Source organism: Ranitomeya variabilis, chromosome 3, assembly GCF_051348905.1.
Source record: "Ranitomeya variabilis isolate aRanVar5 chromosome 3, aRanVar5.hap1, whole genome shotgun sequence".
Taxonomy (NCBI): domain Eukaryota; kingdom Metazoa; phylum Chordata; class Amphibia; order Anura; family Dendrobatidae; genus Ranitomeya; species Ranitomeya variabilis.
Genome location: NC_135234.1, coordinates 262,356,418 through 262,376,742, shown reverse-complemented (window position 1 = coordinate 262,376,742; position 20,325 = coordinate 262,356,418). Strand labels below are relative to the sequence as shown.

Below are 20,325 nucleotides of genomic sequence, written 5' to 3'. Positions count from 1 at the left end.
ATTGAGAGTCCTCAGTGGTTGATACCTTTTAATGGCTAACTGAAAAGATGGTAACATTTTATTTTACCAAGGGTAACAGGAGACATTGCACCCCAAAAGTTGTTGTGCAATTTGTCCTGAGTACACTGATACCACATATGTGGGGGTAAACCATTGTTTGGGCGCACGGCAGAGCTCAGATGGGAAGCAGCGCCGTTTGAATTTTCATTGCAGAATTGGCAGTTGAAGAGCCCCTGACAGGCACGGATTTTCTACAAGACCGATATTTCAAATGATACCCGTGGCCTGCTGGGGTAAGTGACAGAGTCAGCAACTGTGTGCTCCATCACAACTCTTAACAGTATGGGTGTCTTGAGAACATCGATTCTGTTAACAGTGTAGCTGACAAGGTGGCCCACGACCAGACAGGCCCCTCTGGCATTTGCCAGAATTGCCAGATGGCCAGTCCGGCCCTGGCCCCTGATGTGCCTAATCAGGGAAACCCCCCAAAGTGATACCATTTTGGAAACTAGACCCCCAAGGAACTTATCTAGTGGTGTAGTGAGCACTTTGAACCCCCAAGTGCTTCACAAAAGTTTATAACGTAGAGCACAAAATGATCTTTTTGCTCCCAAATTTATTTTATTTTCCCAAGGGTAACAGGAGAAATTGGACCACCATAGTTGTTGTGCAATTTGTCCTGAGTATACCTATACCCCATATGTGGGGTTAAACCATTGTTTGGGTGCATGGCAGGACTTAGAATGGAGGGAGCACAGTTTTAAGTTTTTAACTCAAAATTGGCTGAATCAATGGTGGTGCCATGTCACGTTTGGAGACCCCCTGATGTACTTAAACAGTGGAAACCCCCCAATTCTAACTCCAACACACGCCTAACCCTAATCCAAACCCTAACTCTAGCGTAAGCCCTAACCCAGCCCTGACCCTAACCCTAACTTTAGCCCAACTCACTTTAGCCCAACTCACTTTAGCCCAACTCACTTTAGCCCAACTCTAACCCTAATGGAAATAAATATTTTATTTTATCATATTTTCCCTAACTAAGGGGGTGATAAAGGGGGTTTTTATTTACAATTTTTTTTACTTTGATCACTGTGATAGGGTCTATCACAGTGATCAAAATGAACCAATAGGAAAAATTTCCTGTTGTTGCTAGGTGCCAACTGTCAGATCTCGGCAGGCGCACTGAGCATGTGGCCGCCATTTTCTCCCAGAAGAAAATGCCAGTGGCCCGGGGGACTTTGTGGGTGCATGGCAGGACACCAGAGGTACCGGGGGGTGTTCAGGGGACCAAGGGATCCTATTTCTCTCTCCTCGGATGTGTGATCAAAGCAGAGGAGAGAGAAGTTAAATGGAAAATCGGACTTTTGTTTTTTTTTTGAGGTAGCCGTTATACCATTAATAACGGTGATTGCAACACCGGGGTTGGTAAAAACCAACCCGATTCATGTTCTCTACCCGGTAGCTTGGACGCTGGAGAAATTCTGACTCTGGGGGCGCTGTACACTTAAACCTTAGCGCCGTTAAAATGCGGCGCTGTGGTTTAAGTACCCTTAACTGCCTCCGTTAAAAGGAGTATCGGCGGTCGTTAAGAGGTTAAGATGTTTTTGTAGATAGTAAGAAAGATAAAGGAACAGTCCTCTAATGATGGGTGCAAAACTCTCATAGGCAACCAACCAGTAGCCACCAAATATATATACAGCACAAAGTGTGTATGCAACTCTGGCAAAAATTAGGAGACCACTGCAAAATGTTCAGTTTGTCTGATTTTTCTCTTTATAGGTATACTTTTGAGTAAAATGTAAATTGTTCTTTTATATTATAGACTTCTGACAACATGTCTCCGAATTTCCAAGCAATAGTTTTTGTATTTTTTTGTCTGACAAACAAAAATGGTCAAATTTTTTTTTTAACAAAAAACAGGGCTTTCAGACCTCAAATAATGCAAAGAAAACAAGTTCATAGTCATTTAGAAACAACAATACTAATGTTTTAACTCAGAAAGATTTCAGAAATCAATATTTTGTGGAATAACCATGATTTTTAATTACAGCTTTCATGCGTCTTGGTATACTTCTTACCAGTTTTTCACACTGCTTCTGGCGCAAAAATTTAAGCAGTTCTTCTTTGTTTGATGGCTTGTGACTATCCATCATGCTCTTGATTACATTCCAGAGGTTTTCAATGAGGTTCAGGTCCAGGAGATTGGGCTGCCCATGACAGGGTTTTGATGTGGTGGTCTCTTAATTTTTGCCAGAGCTGTGTTTGTATGTATTTATGTATATATACCGTATATACTTGAGTATAAGCCGAGATTTTCAGCCCATTTTTTGGGGCTGAAAGTCCCCCTCTCGGCTTATACTCGAGTCATACCCGGGGGTCGGCAGGTGAGGGGGGGCGGGGGCTGTGTAATTAAACTTACCTGCTCCCGGCGTGGTCCCTGGACGTCCCTGCTTCTTCCAGCGCTGCAGCTTCTTCCTGTACTGAGCGGTCACATGGTCCCGCTCATTACAGAAATGAATATGCGTCTCCACCTCCCATAGAGGTGGAGCCGCATATTCATTAATGTATGAGCGGTAACGGTGACCGCTCAATACAGGAAGAAGATGCTGCGCCGGGGAAGAAGCAGGGACACAGCACCAGGAGCAGGTAAGTATACGGGGAGGGGGAGCGCAGCGCTGCACGATATTTACCCCTCCTCGTTCCAGTGCGGCTCCTTCTTCATCGTCCCCTGGCAGTGATGCTCAGGTCAGAGGGCACGGTGACGTAGTCAGTGCGCGCCCTCTGCTGAACGTCAGTGCCGAAGACGGAGCCGCACGAGGAGCAGGTAAAAGTGCCGGGGGTCCTGAGCGACGGAGAGGTGAGTATGTGATTTTTTTTTATGGCAGCAAAAGCAAATGGGGCAAGTGGCTGTGCGGAGCGTCTGTATGGGGCCATAACACTTGTGCAGCACTATAAGGGGCAAGTAGCTGTGCAGAGCATCTGTATGGGGCCATAACACTTGTGCAGCACTATAAGGGGCAAGTAGCTGTGGAGAGCATCTGTATGGGGCCATAACACTTGTGCAGCACTATAAGGGGCAAGTAGCTGTGCGGAGCATCTGTATGGGGCCATAACACTTGTGCTGCACTATATGGGGCAAGTGGCTGTGCGGAGCATCTGTATGGGGCTATAACACTTGTGCAGCAGTATATGGGGCAAGTGGCTGTGCGGAGCATCTGCATGGGGCCATAACACTTGTGCAGCACTATATGGGGCAAGTGGCTGTGCGGAGCATCTGAATGGGACCATAACACTTGTGCAGCACTATATGGGGCAAGTGGCTGTACGGAGCATCTGTATGAGGCCATAACACTTGTGCAGCACTATAAGGGGCAAGTAGCTGTGCGGAGCATCTGTATGGGGCCATAACACTTGTGCAGCACTATATGGGGCAAGTGGCTGTGCGGAGCATCTGTATGGGGCCATAACACTTGTGCAACACTATAAGGAGCAAGTGGCTGTGCGGAGCATCTGTATGGGGCCATAACGCTTGTGCAACACTATAAGGAGCAAGTGGCTGTGCGGAGCATCTTATGGAGCCATAACGCTTGTGCAGCACTATATGGGGCAAGTGACTGTATCGAGCATCTGTATGGGGCCATAACGCTTGTGCAGCACTATATAGGGCAAATATCTCTATGGAGCATCTTATGGGGCCCTTATTACCCTTTATGCAGGATTATATGGGGCATATTTTAATATGGAGCATCTAATGCAGCCCATCAAACTGTATGGAGCATTATATGGGGCTCCTGATTCAATATGGATATTCAAAAACACTTAAACTACTGATGGCTCAATTAATTTTACTTTTATTGGTATCTATTTTTACTTTTGAAATTTACCGGTAGCTGCTGCATTTTTCACCCTAGGCTTATACTCGAGTCATTAAGTTTTCCCAGTTTTTTGTGGCAAAAATAGGGGCGTCGGCTTATACTCGGGTCGGCTTATACTCGAGTATATATTCGGTATATATATATATATATATATATATATATATATATATATATATATATATATATATATATACTGTATATATACATATACACATATACACACACTGCTCAAAAAAATGAAGGGAACACTAAAATCCCACATCCTAGATATCACTGAATTAAATATTCCAGTTGTAAATCTTTATTCATTACATAGTGGAATGTATGGAAAACAATAAAACCTAAAAATAATCAGCGTAAATCACAACTAATATCCCACGGAGGTCTGGAGTTGCAATGATGCTCAAAGTGGAAAATGAAGTTACAGGCTGATCAAACTTCAGTGGAAATGCCTCAAGACAAGGAAATGATGCTCAGTAGTATGTGTGGCCTCCATGTGCCTGTATGACCTCCCTACAATGCCTGGGCATGCTCCTGATGAGGCGGCGGATGGTCTCCTGAGGGCTCTCCTCCCAGACCTGGACTAAAGCATTCGCCAACTCCTGGACAGTCTGTGGTGCAACGTGACATTGGTGGATGGTGCGAGACGTTATGTCCCAGATGTGTTAAATCGAATTCAGGTCTGGGGAACGGGTGGGCCAGTCCATAGCTTCAATGCCTTCATCTTGCAGGATCTCATCTCGGTACCTAATGGCAGTCAGGCTACCTCTGGCGAGCACAGGGAGGGCTGTACGACCCTCCAAACAAATGCCACCCCAAACCATTACTGACCCACTGCCAAACCGGTCATGCTGAAGGATGTTGCAGGCAGATCGCTCTCCATGGCGCCTCCAGACTCTGTCACGTCTGTCACATGTGCTCAGTGTGAACCTGCTTTTTCATCTGGTGTCCAGATGTTTGGAGAAGGGGGCAACATTTTCACTGGCAAATGACCAACTTCTTGAAATGAAGTGTAGTGACCGAAAAGACGTCTAAACGCTGATCAAGATGCTTGAGGACACCAACGTTGCAGTGAGAGACAGGGGGTCTACCAGGGACAAACAGAAACTGGTCTGTGTAACAGACTATGATAAATTTATGGGAGGTTAACTGTTGTGAATTTGCTTTTTGCTCCCTCTAGTGGTTACTAGTTTTTTGACTCTGGTTTTTCTGTCATTCCTTTTATCCGCACCTGGGTCGTTAGTTAGGGGTGTTGCTATATAAGCTCCCTGGACCTTCAGTTCAATGCCTGGCAACGTAGTTATCAGAGCTAGTCTGCTGTGCTCTTGTCTACTGATCCTGGTTCCAGTTATATCAGCTAAGTCTGCCTTTTGCTTTTTGCTATTTGTTTTGGTTTTGTCTTTTTGTCCAGCTTGTTCCAAATCTACATCCTGACCTTTGCTGTAAGCTCTAGGGGGCTGGTGTTCTCCCCCCGGACCGTTAGACGGTTCGGGGGTTCTTGAATTTCCAGTGTGGATTTTGATAGGGTTTTTGTTGACCATATAAGTTACCTTTCTTTATTCTGCTATCAGTAAGCGGGCCTCTCTGTGCTAAACCTGGTTCATTTCTGTGTTTGCCATTTCCTCTTACCTCACCGTCATTATTTGTGGGGGGCTTCTATCCAGCTTTGGGGTCCCCTTCTCTGGAGGCAAGAAAGGTCTTTGTTTTCCTCTACTAGGGGTAGCTAGATTCTCCGGCTGGCGCGTGTCATCTAGAATCAACGTAGGAATGATCCCCGGCTACTTCTAGTGTTGGCGTTAGGAGTAGATATATGGTCAACCCAGTTACCACTGCCCTATGAGCTGGATTTTTGTATTCTGCAGACTTCCACGTTCCTCTGAGACCCTCGCCATTGGGGTCATAACAGTTTGCCAGGCCAGTATTAAATGTTTAATGCATTGCAGAAGAGGGATTATAAGAAAGAAGATTCTGAGTTTTTTTTTTTTTTTTTTTTCTGCTTCCCCTTTACCTCAGAGTGGCTATGCTTGCTGCAGACATGAATGTCCAGACCTTGATTACAAGTGTGGACCAGCTGGCTACTCGTGTGCAGGGCATACAAGACTATGTTATCAGAAATCCTATGTCAGAACCTAAAATACCGATTCCTGAACTGTTTTCCGGAGACAGGTTTAAGTTTAGGAATTTCGTGAATAATTGTAAATTGTTTTTGTCCCTGAGACCCTGTTCATCTGGAGATTCTGCTCAGCAAGTAAAAATTGTTATTTCGTTCTTACGGGGCGACCCTCAGGATTGGGCTTTTTCGCTGGCACCAGGAGATCCGGCATTGGCTGATCTTGATGCGTTTTTTCTGGCGCTCGGTTTACTTTATGAGGAACCCAATCTTGAGATTCAGGCAGAAAAGGCCTTGCTGGCTATGTCTCAGGGGCAGGACGAGGCTGAAGTGTATTGCCAAAAATTTCGGAAATGGTCCGTGCTGACACATTGGAACGAGTGTGCACTGGCCGCTAATTTTAGAAATGGCCTTTCGGAAGCCATTAAGAATGTTATGGTGGGTTTTCCCATTCCCACAGGTCTGAATGATACTATGGCACTGGCTATTCAAATTGACCGGCGGTTGCGGGAGCGCAAAACCGCAAATTCCCTCATGGTGTTGTCTGAACAGACACCTAATTCGGTGCAATGTGATAGAAAAACCGCAAATTCCCTCATGGTGTTGTCTGAACAGACACCTGATTTAATGCAATGTGATAGAATCCTGACTAGAAATGAGCGGAAAATTCATAGACGCCGGAATGGCTTGTGCTACTACTGTGGTGATTCTACACATGTTATCTCAGCATGCTCTAAACGTATAGCTAAGGTTGTTAGTCCTGTCACCGTTGGTAATTTGCAACCTAAATTTATTCTGTCTGTAACTTTGATTTGCTCACTGTCATCTTATCCTGTCATGGCGTTTGTAGATTCAGGTGCTGCCCTGAGTCTCATGGATCTCTCATTTGCTAAGCGCTGTGGTTTTACTCTTGAACCATTAGAAAATCCTATTCCTCTTAGGGGTATTGATGCTACACCATTGGCAGCAAATAAACCGCAGTATTGGACACAGGTTACCATGTGCATGACTCCTGAACACCGCGAGGTGATACGTTTCCTGGTTTTACATAAAATGCATGATTTGGTTGTTTTAGGGCTGCCATGGTTACAGACCCATAATCCAGTCCTGGACTGGAAGGCTATGTCAGTCTCAAGTTGGGGCTGTCGTGGTATTCATGGGGATTCCCTGCCTGTGTCTATTGCTTACTCTACGCCTTCGGAAGTTCCGGAGTATTTGTCTGATTATCAGGATGTCTTCAGTGAGTCTGAGTCCAGTGCACTGCCTCCTCATAGGGACTGTGACTGTGCTATAGATTTGATCCCAGGCAGTAAATTTCCTAAGGGAAGACTGTTTAATCTGTCGGTACCTGAACATACCGCTATGCGTTCATATATCAAGGAGTCTCTGGAGAAAGGACATATTCGTCCGTCTTCTTCCCCTCTTGGTGCGGGATTCTTTTTTGTGGCAAAAAAGGACGGATCTTTGAGACCTTGTATTGATTATCGGCTTTTAAATAAGATCACTGTCAAGTTTCAGTATCCTTTACCGCTGTTGTCTGACTTGTTTGCCCGGATTAAGGGTGCCAAGTGGTTCACCAAGATAGACCTTCGTGGTGTGTACAACCTTGTGCGCATTAAGCAAGGTGATGAATGGAAAACCGCATTCAATACGCCCGAAGGTCATTTTGAGTACTTGGTGATGCCTTTTGGGCTCTCCAATGCGCCTTCAGTTTTTCAGTCCTTTATGCATGACATTTTCCGGAAGTATCTGGATAAATTTTTGATTGTTTATCTGGATGATATTTTGGTTTTTTCTGATAATTGGGATTCGCATGTGGAGCAGGTCAGGTTGGTCTTTAAAATTTTGCGTGAAAATTCTTTGTTTGTCAAGGGCTCAAAGTGTCTCTTTGGTGTACAGAAGGTTCCCTTTTTGGGGTTCATTTTTTCCCCTTCTGCTGTGGAGATGGACCCAGTCAAGGTCCGAGCTATTCTTGATTGGACTCAGCCCTCGTCAGTTAAGAGTCTTCAGAAGTTCTTGGGCTTCGCTAACTTCTACCGTCGTTTTATCGCTAATTTTTCTAGCATTGTGAAACCTTTGACGGATATGACCAAGAAGGGCTCCGATGTAGCTAACTGGGCTCCTGCTGCCGTGGAGGCTTTCCAGGAGTTGAAACGCCGGTTTACTTCGGCGCCTGTTTTGTGCCAGCCTGACGTCTCACTTCCCTTTCAGGTTGAGGTGGATGCTTCGGAGATTGGGGCAGGGGCCGTTTTGTCGCAGAGAGGCCCTGGTTGCTCTGTTATGAAACCTTGTGCCTTTTTCTCTAGGAAGTTTTCGCCTGCCGAGCGAAATTATGATGTGGGCAATCGGGAGTTGTTGGCCATGAAATGGGCATTTGAGGAGTGGCGTCATTGGCTCGAGGGTGCTAAGCATCGTGTGGTGGTCTTGACTGATCACAAAAATCTGATGTATCTCGAGTCTGCTAAACGCCTGAATCCTAGACAGGCCCGCTGGTCATTGTTTTTCTCCCGCTTTGATTTTGTTGTCTCGTATTTACCAGGTTCAAAGAATGTGAAGGCCGATGCTCTTTCTAGGAGCTTTGTGCCTGATGCTCCTGGAGTCGCTGATCCTGTTGGTATTCTTAAAGATGGAGTTATCTTGTCAGCTATTTCTCCGGATCTGCGACGTGTGTTGCAGAGATTTCAGGCTGATAGGCCTGAGTCTTGTCCACCTGACAGACTGTTTGTCCCGGATAAGTGGACCAGCAGAGTCATTTCCGAGGTTCATTCCTCGGTGTTGGCAGGTCACCCGGGAATTTTTGGCACCAGAGATCTGGTGGCCAGGTCCTTTTGGTGGCCTTCCTTGTCAAGGGATGTGCGGTCATTTGTGCAGTCCTGTGGGACTTGTGCTCGAGCTAAGCCTTGCTGTTCTCGTGCCAGCGGTTTGCTCTTGCCCTTGCCTGTCCCGAAGAGACCTTGGACACATATCTCCATGGATTTCATTTCTGATCTTCCGCTATCTCAGGGCATGTCCGTTATCTGGGTGATATGTGATCGCTTCTCCAAGATGGTCCATTTGGTTCCTTTGCCTAAGCTGCCTTCCTCTTCCGATCTGGTTCCTGTGTTTTTCCAGAACGTGGTTCGTTTGCACGGCATCCCTGAGAATATTGTGTCAGACAGAGGATCCCAGTTCGTTTCCAGGTTCTGGCGATCCTTTTGTAGTAGGATGGGCATTGATTTGTCGTTTTCGTCTGCTTTCCATCCTCAGACTAATGGACAGACGGAGCGAACCAATCAGACTTTGGAGGCTTATTTGAGGTGTTTTGTCTCTGCTGATCAGGACGATTGGGTGACATTCTTGCCGTTGGCTGAGTTTGCCCTTAATAATCGGGCTAGTTCCGCCACCTTGGTTTCGCCTTTTTTCTGCAACTCTGGTTTCCATCCTCGCTTTTCTTCGGGTCATGTGGAGCCTTCTGACTGTCCTGGGGTGGATTCTGTGGTGGATAGGTTGCAGCAGATCTGGAATCATGTGGTGGACAACTTGAAGTTGTCACAGGAGAAGGCTCAGCGCTTTGCCAACCGCCGCCGCGGTGTGGGTCCCCGACTACGCGTTGGGGATTTGGTATGGCTTTCTTCCCGCTTTGTTCCTATGAAGGTCTCCTCTCCCAAATTTAAACCTCATTTTATTGGGCCTTACAAGATATTGGAAATCCTTAATCCTGTATCTTTTCGTCTGGATCTTCCTGTGTCGTTTGCTATTCACAATGTATTTCATAGGTCCTTGTTGCGGCGGTACATTGTGCCTGTAGTTCCTTCTGCTGAGCCTCCTGCTCCGGTGTTGGTTGAGGGCGAGTTGGAGTACGTGGTGGAGAAGATCTTGGATTCTCGCCTCTCCAGGCGGAGGCTTCAGTACCTGGTCAAGTGGAAGGGCTATGGTCAGGAGGATAATTCCTGGGTGGTCGCCTCTGATGTTCATGCGGCCGATTTAGTTCGTGCCTTTCATGCCGCTCATCCTGATCGCCCTGGTGGTCGTGGTGAGGGTTCGGTGACCCCTCACTAAGGGGGGGGTACTGTTGTGAATTTGCTTTTTGCTCCCTCTAGTGGTTACTAGTTTTTTGACTCTGGTTTTTCTGTCATTCCTTTTATCCGCACCTGGGTCGTTAGTTAGGGGTGTTGCTATATAAGCTCCCTGGACCTTCAGTTCAATGCCTGGCAACGTAGTTATCAGAGCTAGTCTGCTGTGCTCTTGTCTACTGATCCTGGTTCCAGTTATATCAGCTAAGTCTGCCTTTTGCTTTTTGCTATTTGTTTTGGTTTTGTATTTTTGTCCAGCTTGTTCCAAATCTACATCCTGACCTTTGCTGTAAGCTCTAGGGGGCTGGTGTTCTCCCCCCGGACCGTTAGACGGTTCGGGGGTTCTTGAATTTCCAGTGTGGATTTTGATAGGGTTTTTGTTGACCATATAAGTTACCTTTCTTTATTCTGCTATCAGTAAGCGGGCCTCTCTGTGCTAAACCTGGTTCATTTCTGTGTTTGTCATTTCCTCTTACCTCACCGTCATTATTTGTGGGGGGCTTCTATCCAGCTTTGGGGTCCCCTTCTCTGGAGGCAAGAAAGGTCTTTGTTTTCCTCTACTAGGGGTAGCTAGATTCTCCGGCTGGCGCGTGTCATCTAGAATCAACGTAGGAATGATCCCCGGCTACTTCTAGTGTTGGCGTTAGGAGTAGATATATGGTCAACCCAGTTACCACTGCCCTATGAGCTGGATTTTTGTATTCTGCAGACTTCCACGTTCCTCTGAGACCCTCGCCATTGGGGTCATAACAGTTAACCTGTCAGAAAGGTGCTTCAACCATATCTGGTGCAGCAAAAGACCAGGGTCTAGTATAAAAAAGGTAGCAATCTACATCATCCATATTGCTACCTACAACAGTTTGGTTCTATATAAAAAAAACTCCGGGAGCTCTCACTTTATTCCAGTTCCTGGAGAAAACTATTGAGTGTCTCCTTTTTGACTGGAAGGCATAGGAAGCGGCCCAAGTCTCAGGATCTACAGAGGCTTTCAGAGTGCCATTGTTTTCTTCCTTTCCCTACCAACCCCAACCAAAAGAATCACCAAAAAAGATGCCGGGTTTGTAGGAAGCATGGTAGAAGGAGTGATTCCTGGTATTATTGCCCCATGTGTCCACTGCAATCATGCCTTTCTATCACCCCCTGGTATGAAACCTACCATGAGAGATGAGCGACGCATAGACTCCTCATCCCTATCCTGGTATACATGGACCCCATCTGCATCCTGGCATGCATGGCCCCCTCATCCCTTTCATGGTATGCATGGCATCCTCATACCTATCCTGGTATGCATGGCCCCCTCATCCCCATCCTGATATGCATGGCCCCCCATCCTGGTATGCATGGCCTCTCATCACTATCCTGGTATGCATGCCATCCTCATCCCTAGCCTGTTAGGCATGTCCCCCTTATCTCTATCCTGGTGAGCATGGCCCCCTCATCCCTATCCTGGTATGCAGGGCCACCATCTTTGTCCTGATATGCTGTTATGAACTAGTGGTTTAGGAGCAACATGGGACGAGCTCTGGAGGAGGTGGTACCTGTACTAACCGCAGTTCCTGAGCTTATCACAACACTAGAAGTAGCCGTGGGATGTTCCTGTCACTCCCTAGACACCTCGTCACAGCCGGAGGACTAAATACCCCTAAAGATGGAAACAGGAAAGCTATCTTGCCTCAGAGAAAATCCCCAAAGGAAAGGCAGCCCCCCACAAATATTGACTGTGAGTGGAGAGGGAAATGGCATACGCAGAACGAAATCAGAATGTAGCAAAGGACGCCAGTCTAGCTAGATAGTAGAAGAGAAAATACCGCACACTCAAAATTTGATATGATGCAAAAAGGTAAATGCCAGATTTATTAACAAAAAAAGGTCAACAATTGCCACTGTATTGGTTTGTAGTAAGGAAACCCGTAGTAAGGAAACCCGACGTTTCGACCCTCCCGGGTCTTATTCATGGGGTTACTTCACTCTTTTGTTATTCATACATAGGAGTGGCAGTGTTGGTAGGCAAGACAAAGGTCCTTTAAAGTCTAACCTTGTGAGACTAATAATCACTCCTATACAATAGGCCAGGGAGTCCTGTAAGGGGTAAGCTGCAGCAAGGTAGGGAGACCTTAAAATGGGTCCGTGAGCAGCTCCTCTGTCATGTATAGAGGGGTCCTGTGTAGGGTGAATAGCAGCCTGTAGGGCTGACCTGCTCTGTGAAGCGTCCGTAGAATAGCGGCGCATCCCGCGCCCAGCTGTGTAGTCCTGGAGAATGGGTACACAGCTCCAGGACTCCAGGACTACAGGACTCCAGGACTACACAGCTGGGCGCGGGATGCGCCGCTATTCTACGGACGCTTCACAGAGCAGGTCAGCCCTACAGGCTGCTATTCACCCTACACAGGACCCCTCTATACATGACAGAGGAGCTGCTCACGGACCCATTTTAAGGTCTCCCTACCTTGCTGCAGCTTACCCCTTACAGGACTCCCTGGCCTATTGTATAGGAGTGATTATTAGTCTCACAAGGTTAGACTTTAAAGGACATTTGTCTTGCCTACCAACACTGCCACTCCTATGTATGAATAACAAAAGAGTGAAGTAACCCCATGAATAAGACCCGGGAGGGTCGAAACGTCGGGTTTCCTTACTACGGGTTTCCTTACTACAAACCAATACAGTGGCAATTGTTGACCTTTTTTTGTTAATAAATCTGGCATTTACCTTTTTGCATCATATCAAATTTTGAGTGTGCGGTATTTTCTCTTCTACTATTGACTTGACCACACGGTCTGATCTACCAGCACCTCCTCAGCTTTCGACCAGAGTGCACACCATTCCTCTTTTTTATAGTCTAGCTAGATAGATAGAACAGGACAGAATACTGTGCGGTCAGTATAAAAAACTAGAAAAATCTACCACAGAGTTTACAAAAATCTCCACACCTGACTAAAGGTGTGGAGGGTAAATCTGCTTCCCAGAGCTTCCAGCTTAACTGAATAAATCCATATAGACAAGCTGGACAAGAAAAAACATAGAAAGAGCTGAACGATTAAGTCCACTATATGTGGACAGCAAAAGAACAAGCAAGGACTTATCTTTGCTGAACTGGTCAGAATATCAGGGAAATCCAAGCAGAGATGTGAATCCAAGCAGGAACCATTGACAACTGGCCCAGGCTGAAGGATAGAGCCAGGATAAATAGCCGAGCCAGAAAGACGATCAGTGGAAGCAGCTGCTGACTGCTAAATCCAAGGAGCAGCAGTTCCACTCAAAACCACCGGAGGGAGCCCAAGAGCAGAACTCACAAAAGTGCCACTTACAACCACCGGAGGGAGCCCAAGAGCGGAATTCACAACAGTACCCCCCCCTTGAGGAGGGGTCACCGAACCCTCACCAGAGCCCCCAGGCCGATCAGGGCGAGCCAAGTGAAAGGCACGAACCAAATCGGCGGCATGGACATCGGAGGCAACAACCCAAGAATTATCCTCCTGGCCATAACCCTTCCACTTGACAAGATACTGAAGCCTCCGCCTCGAAAAACGAGAATCCAAAATTTTCTCCACCACAAATTCCAACTCCCCCTCAACCAACACCGGGGCAGGAGGATCAACCGAGGGAACAACAGGCACCACATATCTCCGCAACAAAGATCTATGGAAAACATTATGGATGGCAAAAGAGGCTGGAAGGGCAATTTAGGCAAAGGTACCAAATGGACCATTTTAGAGAACCGGTCACAATCCACCCAGATAACAGACATCTTCTGGGAAACAGGAAGATCCGAAATAAAATCCATGGAAATATGTGTCCAGGGCCTCTCAGGGACCGGCAAAGGCAAAAGCAACCCACTAGCGCGGGAACAGCAAGGCTTGGCCCGGGCACAAGTCCCACAGGACTGCACAAAAGAACGCACATCCCGCGACAAGGAAGGCCACCTAAAGGACCTAGCAACCAAATCTCTGGTACCAAAAATCCCAGGATGACCAGCCAACACTGAAGAATGAACCTCAGAAATTACCTTACTAGTCCATCTATCAGGGACAAACAGCTTCCCCACTGGACAGCGGTCAGGTTTATCAGCCTGAAATTCCTGAAGCACCCGCCGCAAATCAGGGGAGATGGCAGAAAGAATCACCCCTTCCTTAAGAATGCCAACCGGCTCAAGGACTCCAGGAGAATCAGGCAAAAAACTCCTAGAGAGAGCATCAGCCTTAACATTCTTAGATCCCGGAAGATACGAGACAACAAAATCAAAATGGGAGAAAAACAGGGACCATCGAGCCTGTATAGGGTTCAGCCGCTTGGCCGACTCGAGGTAAATCAGATTCTTATGATCGGTCAAGACCACAACGCAGTGCTTGGCTCCCTCAAGCCAATGTCGCCACTCCTCAAATGCCCACTTCATAGCCAACAACTCCCGATTGCCAACGTCATAATTGCGCTCCGCAGGCAAAAACTTTCTGGAAAAAAAGGCACACGGTTTCATCAAAGAACCATCAGAATTCCTCTGAGACAAAACGGCCCCTGCCCCAATCTCAGAAGCTTCAACCTCAACCTGAAAAGGCAGAGATACATCCGGCTGACGCAACACAGAAGTAAATCGGCGTTTAAGCTCCTGAAAGGCCTCAACCGCCGCAGAGGACCAATTCGTCACATCAGCGCCTTTCTTCATCAAATCGGTCAGGGGCTTAACCACACTGGAAAAGTTGGCATTGAAACGGCGATAAAAATTAGCAAAGCCCAAAAATTTCTGAAGGCTCTTCACCGATGTGGGTTGAATCCAGTCATGAATGGCTTGGACCTTAACAGGATCCATTTCTATAGACGAGGGAGAAAAAATAAAACCCAAAAAAGAGACCTTCTGAACTCCAAATAGGCACTTAGACCCCTTCACAAATAAAGCATTATCACGAAGGATCTGGAATACCATCCTGACCTGCTTCACATGAGACTCCCAATCATCGGAAAAAATCTAAATATCATCCAAATACACAATCATGAATTTATCAAGATAATTGCGGAAAATATCATGCATGAAGGACTGAAATACAGAAGGAGCATTAGAAAGCCCGAAAGGCATCACAAGATATTCAAAATGGCCTTCGGGCGTATTAAATGCAGTTTTCCATTCGTCACCCTGTTTAATACGAACAAGATTATATGCCCCTCGAAGGTCAATCTTAGTAAAACAACTAGCCCCCTTAATCCGAGCAAACAAATCAGAAAGCAAAGGTAAAGGGTATTGGAATTTGACCGTGATCTTATTAAGAAGGCGATAATCAATACAGGGTCTCAAGGAGCCATCCTTCTTGGCAACAAAAAAGAATCCCGCTCCCAATGGTGACGAAGATGGCCGAATATGCCCCTTTTCCAAAGACTCCTTGACATAACTCCGCATGGCGGCATGCTCTGGCACAGACAGATTGAAAAGTCGGCCCTTAGGGAACATACAGCCAGGAATAAAGTTAATAGCACAATCACAGTCCCTATGTGGAGGAAGGGAACTGGACTTGGGCTCATCAAATACATCCTGGAAATCCGACAAAAACTCAGGGACTTCAGAAGAGGGGGAAGAGGAAATTGACATCAAAGGAACGTCACAATGTACCCCTTGACAACCCCAACTAGTCACAGACATACACTCACCGGCCACTTTATTAGGTACACCATGCTAGTAACGGGTTGGACCCCCTTTTGCCTTCAGAACTGCCTCAATTCTTCGTGGCATAGATTCAACAAGGTGCTGGAAGCATTCCTCAGAGATTTTGGTCCATATTGACATGATGGCATCACACAGTTGCCGCAGATTTGTCGGCTGCACATCCCAAAGATGCTCCATACAAGGCAGGATGGATCCATGCTTTCATGTTGTTTACGCCAAATTCTGACCCTACCATCCGAATGTCGCAGCAGAAATCGAGACTCATCAGACCAAGCAACGTTTTTCCAATCTTCTACTGTCCAATTTCGATGAGCTTGTACAAATTGTAGCCTCAGTTTCCTGTTCTTAGCTGAAAGGAGTGGTACCCGGTGTGGTCTTCTGCTGTTATAGCCCATCTGCCTCAAAGTTCGACGCACTGTGCGTTCAGAGATGCTCTTAGGCCTACCTTGGTTGTAACGGGTGGCGATTTGAGTCACTGTTGCCTTTCTATCAGCTCGAACCAGTCTGCCCATTCTCCTCTGACCTCTGGCATCAACAAGGCATTTCCGCCCACAGAACTGCCGCTCACTGGATTTTTTTTCTTTTTCGGACCATTCTCTGTAAACCCTAGAGATGGTTGTGCGTGAAAATCCCAGTAGATCAGCAGTTTCTGAAATACTCAGACCAGCCCTTCTGGCACCAACAAACATGCCACGTTCAAAGGCACTCAAATCACCTTTCTTCCCCATACTGATGCTCGGTTTGAACTGCAGGAGATTGTCTTGACCATGTCTACATGCCTAAATGCACTGAGTTGCCGCCATGTGATTGGCTGATTAGAAATTAAGTGTTAACAAGAAGTTGGACAGGTGTACCTAATAAAGTGGCCGGTGAGTGTAGATTTCCAATCCAGCACCGGATTATGTTCCTGTAACCATGGAAAACCCAGTACAACAACATCATGCAAGTTATGCAACACCAGAAAACGGCAATCTTCCTGATGTGCTGGAGCCATGCACATGGTCAGCTGAGTCCAATACTGAGGTTTATTCTTGGCCAACGGTGTAGCATCAATGCCCCTCAAAGGAATAGGGCTCTGCAAAGGCTGCAAGGAAAAACCACAGCGCCTGGCGAATTCCAAGTCCATTAAGTTCAGGGCGGCGCCTGAATCCACAAATGCCATGACAGAAAATGGCGATAATGAGCAAATCAAGGTCACAGATAAGAGAAATTTAGGCTGTACAGTACTGATGGTAACAGACCTAGCGACCCTCTTAGTACGCTTAGGGCAATCAGAAATAACATGAGCAGAATCACCACAGTGAAAACACAGCTTATTCTGACGTCTGAATCCCTGCTGTTCTGCTCTAGTCAAAATCCTATCACATTGCATAGGCTCAGGACTCCGCTCAGAGGACACTGCCATATGGTGCACAACTTTGCGCTCGCGCAGACGCCGATCAATCTGAATGGCTAGAGACATAGATTCACTCAAACCAGCGGGTGTGGGGAACCACACCACAACATCTTTATAGGCTTCAGAAAGAAGCCTTTCTGAAAATTGCTGCCAGAGCATCCTCATTCCATTTAGTGAGCACAGACCATTTTCTAAATTTCTGGCAGTATAATTCTGCTGCTTCCTGACCCAGACATAGGGCCAACAAGGTTTTTTCAGCATGATCCACAGAATTAGGTTCGTCATACAATAATCCGAGCGCTTGAAAAAATGCTTCTACATTAAGCAATGCCGGATTCCCTGATTCAAGGGAGAATGCCCAGTCCTGAGGGTCACCACGCAGCAGAGAGATGACAATCTTAACCTGCTGAATGGGATCACCAGAGGAACGGGGTTGCAAAGCAAAAAACAATTTGTAGTTATTTTTAAAGTTCAAAAACTTAGATCTGTCCCCAAAAAACAAATCAGGAGTAGGAATTTTAGGCTCTAAAGCCGGAGTCTGGACAACATAAACTTGGATACTCTGTACTCTTGCAGCAAGTTGATCCACACGAGAAAACAAACCCTGAACATCCATGCCAGCGCCAAAATCCTGAACCACCCAGAGATTAAGAGGAAAAAAAAGACAAAACAGACTGCAAAAAAAAAATGGCTCAGAACTTTTTTTTCCATCTGTTGAGATGCATTTAATTCATTTTTGGCCAGTTGTACTGTTATGAACTGGTGGTTTAGGAGCAACATAGGATGAGCTCTGGAGGAGGTGATACCTGTACTAACCGCAGTTACTGAGCTTATCACAACACTAGAAGTAGCCGTGGGATGTTCCTGTCACTCCCTAGACACCTCAGAGACGTTATAATAAATGAATGTGGATAAAATCCACGCTGCTGTGACAAATAATGGATCCAGATATAATTATAAGGTGTTCGGGTGGTTTATTCAACGCGTTTCGAAGCTCATGGCTTCTTCTTCAGGAAGTTTCCACACAGAGATCCTCCCTAGACACCTCGTCACAGCCGGAGGACTAACTACCCCTAAAGATGGAAACAGGAAAGCTATCTTGCCTCAGAGAAAATCCCCAAAGGAAAGGCAACCCCCCACAAATATTGACTGTCAGCGGAGAGGGAAATGACATACGCAGAACGAAATCAGAATGTAGCAAAGGAGGCCAGTCTAGCTAGATAGATAGAACAGGACAGAATACTGTGCGGTCAGTATAAAAAACTAAAAAAATCCACCACAGAGTTTACAAAAATCTCCACACCTGACTAAAGGTGTGGAGGGTAAATCTGCTTCCCAGAGCTTCCAGCTTAACTGAATAAATCCATATAGACAAGCTGGACAAGAAAAAACATAGAAAGAGCTGAACGATTAAGTCCACAATATGTGGACAGCAAAAGAACAAGCAAGGACTTATCTTTGCTGAACTGGTCAGAATATCAGGGAAATCCAAGCAGAGATGTGAATCCAAGCAGGAACCATTGACAACTGGCCCAGGCTGAAGGATAGAGCCAGGATAAATAGCCGAGCCAGAAAGACGATCAGTGGAAGCAGCTGCTGACTGCTAAATCCAAGGAGCAGCAGTTCCACTCAAAACCACCGGAGGGAGCCCAAGAGCAGAACTCACAAAAGTGCCACTTACAACCACCGGAGGGAGCCCAAGAGCGGAATTCACAACAGTATGCATGGTGCCATCCTTATCCTGGTATGATTGGCCCATGTGTTCACTGAAACCAGGCCATTGTATTTCCCCCTGTTATGAAACCTACCACTAGAGATGAGCGAATATTTCAATGTTCGGTTTGGATTACGATTGCAGATTTTGCGATATTCACCAATTTATTCTTCGAATATTCTCTGAACGCCATTGGAGTCAATGGGAGACAAAATCAAATGCATATACAACACCTTCAAATGGGCCTAAAAGCTGCAAAAACACATCAAATTAGAGGAAGACACCAGGAAGGTGGCCTCAACTGACCTACAGTACAAATTTTAGAATGGCATGGCAGCAATCAGCCATGCATGAGGTATCAGGGTCTGGGCCAGCATTTACAGCTTTGAATTGAACTGCAAATTAAGATGAGATGGGTGAGGCATCGGTGTAGGCCCGCTGTGCTGGGAGCCTTGATACCACATGCAACAACTCAACCTGCTTTGATGCTCAGCCACAGTCAGGTGGCACAAATATCAGTTTTGTAGACTACTATTGTCAGAAAAATGTAAGGACGCAAAGGAGGTAGAGACCTGTCGGTCTCGGAGGATTACTGCTACAGCGACTAACATGTGTAACCCTCTAAAATAGTAAATCTTTGTTACTGTTTAAAAACAGGAAGCATAGTTTTCCCAAACAGACATAACACACATACAATAGATATCTATAGACATAGAAAGATAAAGATGTGCCTACTGTATCCTCACCTAAACCTTTTAGATTGTGAGCCCTCGCGGGCAGAATTATTGTACTTGTTTTTATTATGTATACCCCTCCTCACATGTAAAGAGCCATGGAATAAATGGCGCTATATTAATAAATAATAATAATAATTTGCTATAAAGGCCCTACTCAGGGACTTGTTCTCACTTCCTGCCTTCCAGTGGAGGTTGGCAACCTACACAGGATAACAATGGCACCGCTGCTCCTCGGCGGCTGTTCCTGATGTCTTTATTACACCCTAAGGTTTGAGGAGAAAGCAGGAATAATAGAACAAATCCTATCCTAGTTGACCCGTAATTGAGACCATATACTGGACCACATATCCATGTAATCTCAGGATATTCCAATTTTTGGAATGTACCCACACACAGTGATCCTATAGGTCACACAACAAAATAAGGAGCCTGAGTCGTAATCAATAATAACAAAGCATCCGTCCTGCTGAGTTACTTTACCCTGATATATATCTCTGAATACTGTCTCTCGCCTGACTGCAGAGGATGGCACCCTCTATCTCCATGAAGTGGCACCCCTGCTCAACAAAGGCTGTCCCTAGTTGACCCTAGACAGCCCTCACTACAGTGTCCTTGTGAAAATGTGATGACTCTTGGATTCATGGTAATGATCATACTTAAGACCGTAACCCTGTTACCAGCAATAGCCACCTGGGTATATCCCCATACGTCACAATAGTGCTGACCCAAACCAGGAAAGGAATGGATTTCACATAGACTAATTAGATAGTGATCTTAAGAAGTTGTTA

The 20,325-nt window shown here is 46.1% G+C and overlaps 1 protein-coding gene across 2 annotated transcripts in view; it reads left to right on the top strand.

Annotated features, from left to right (window-relative positions):
- The window catches only part of LOC143818151 (acidic mammalian chitinase-like), a 152,658-nt gene that overhangs the window by 4,371 nt on the left and 127,962 nt on the right, over nucleotides 1-20,325 (top strand). The window contains exon 1 of one of the 2 annotated variants that reach the window (XM_077299555.1): nucleotides 1,212-1,268. The exons of the other annotated variant lie outside the window; for it this stretch is intronic. Coding sequence (XP_077155670.1) covers nucleotides 1,252-1,268 — 17 coding nt within the window. The 5' untranslated portion in view covers nucleotides 1,212-1,251. Of the gene's footprint in view, nucleotides 1-1,211; nucleotides 1,269-20,325 lie in introns of those variants that run through there. 2 annotated transcript variants of the gene reach the window in all.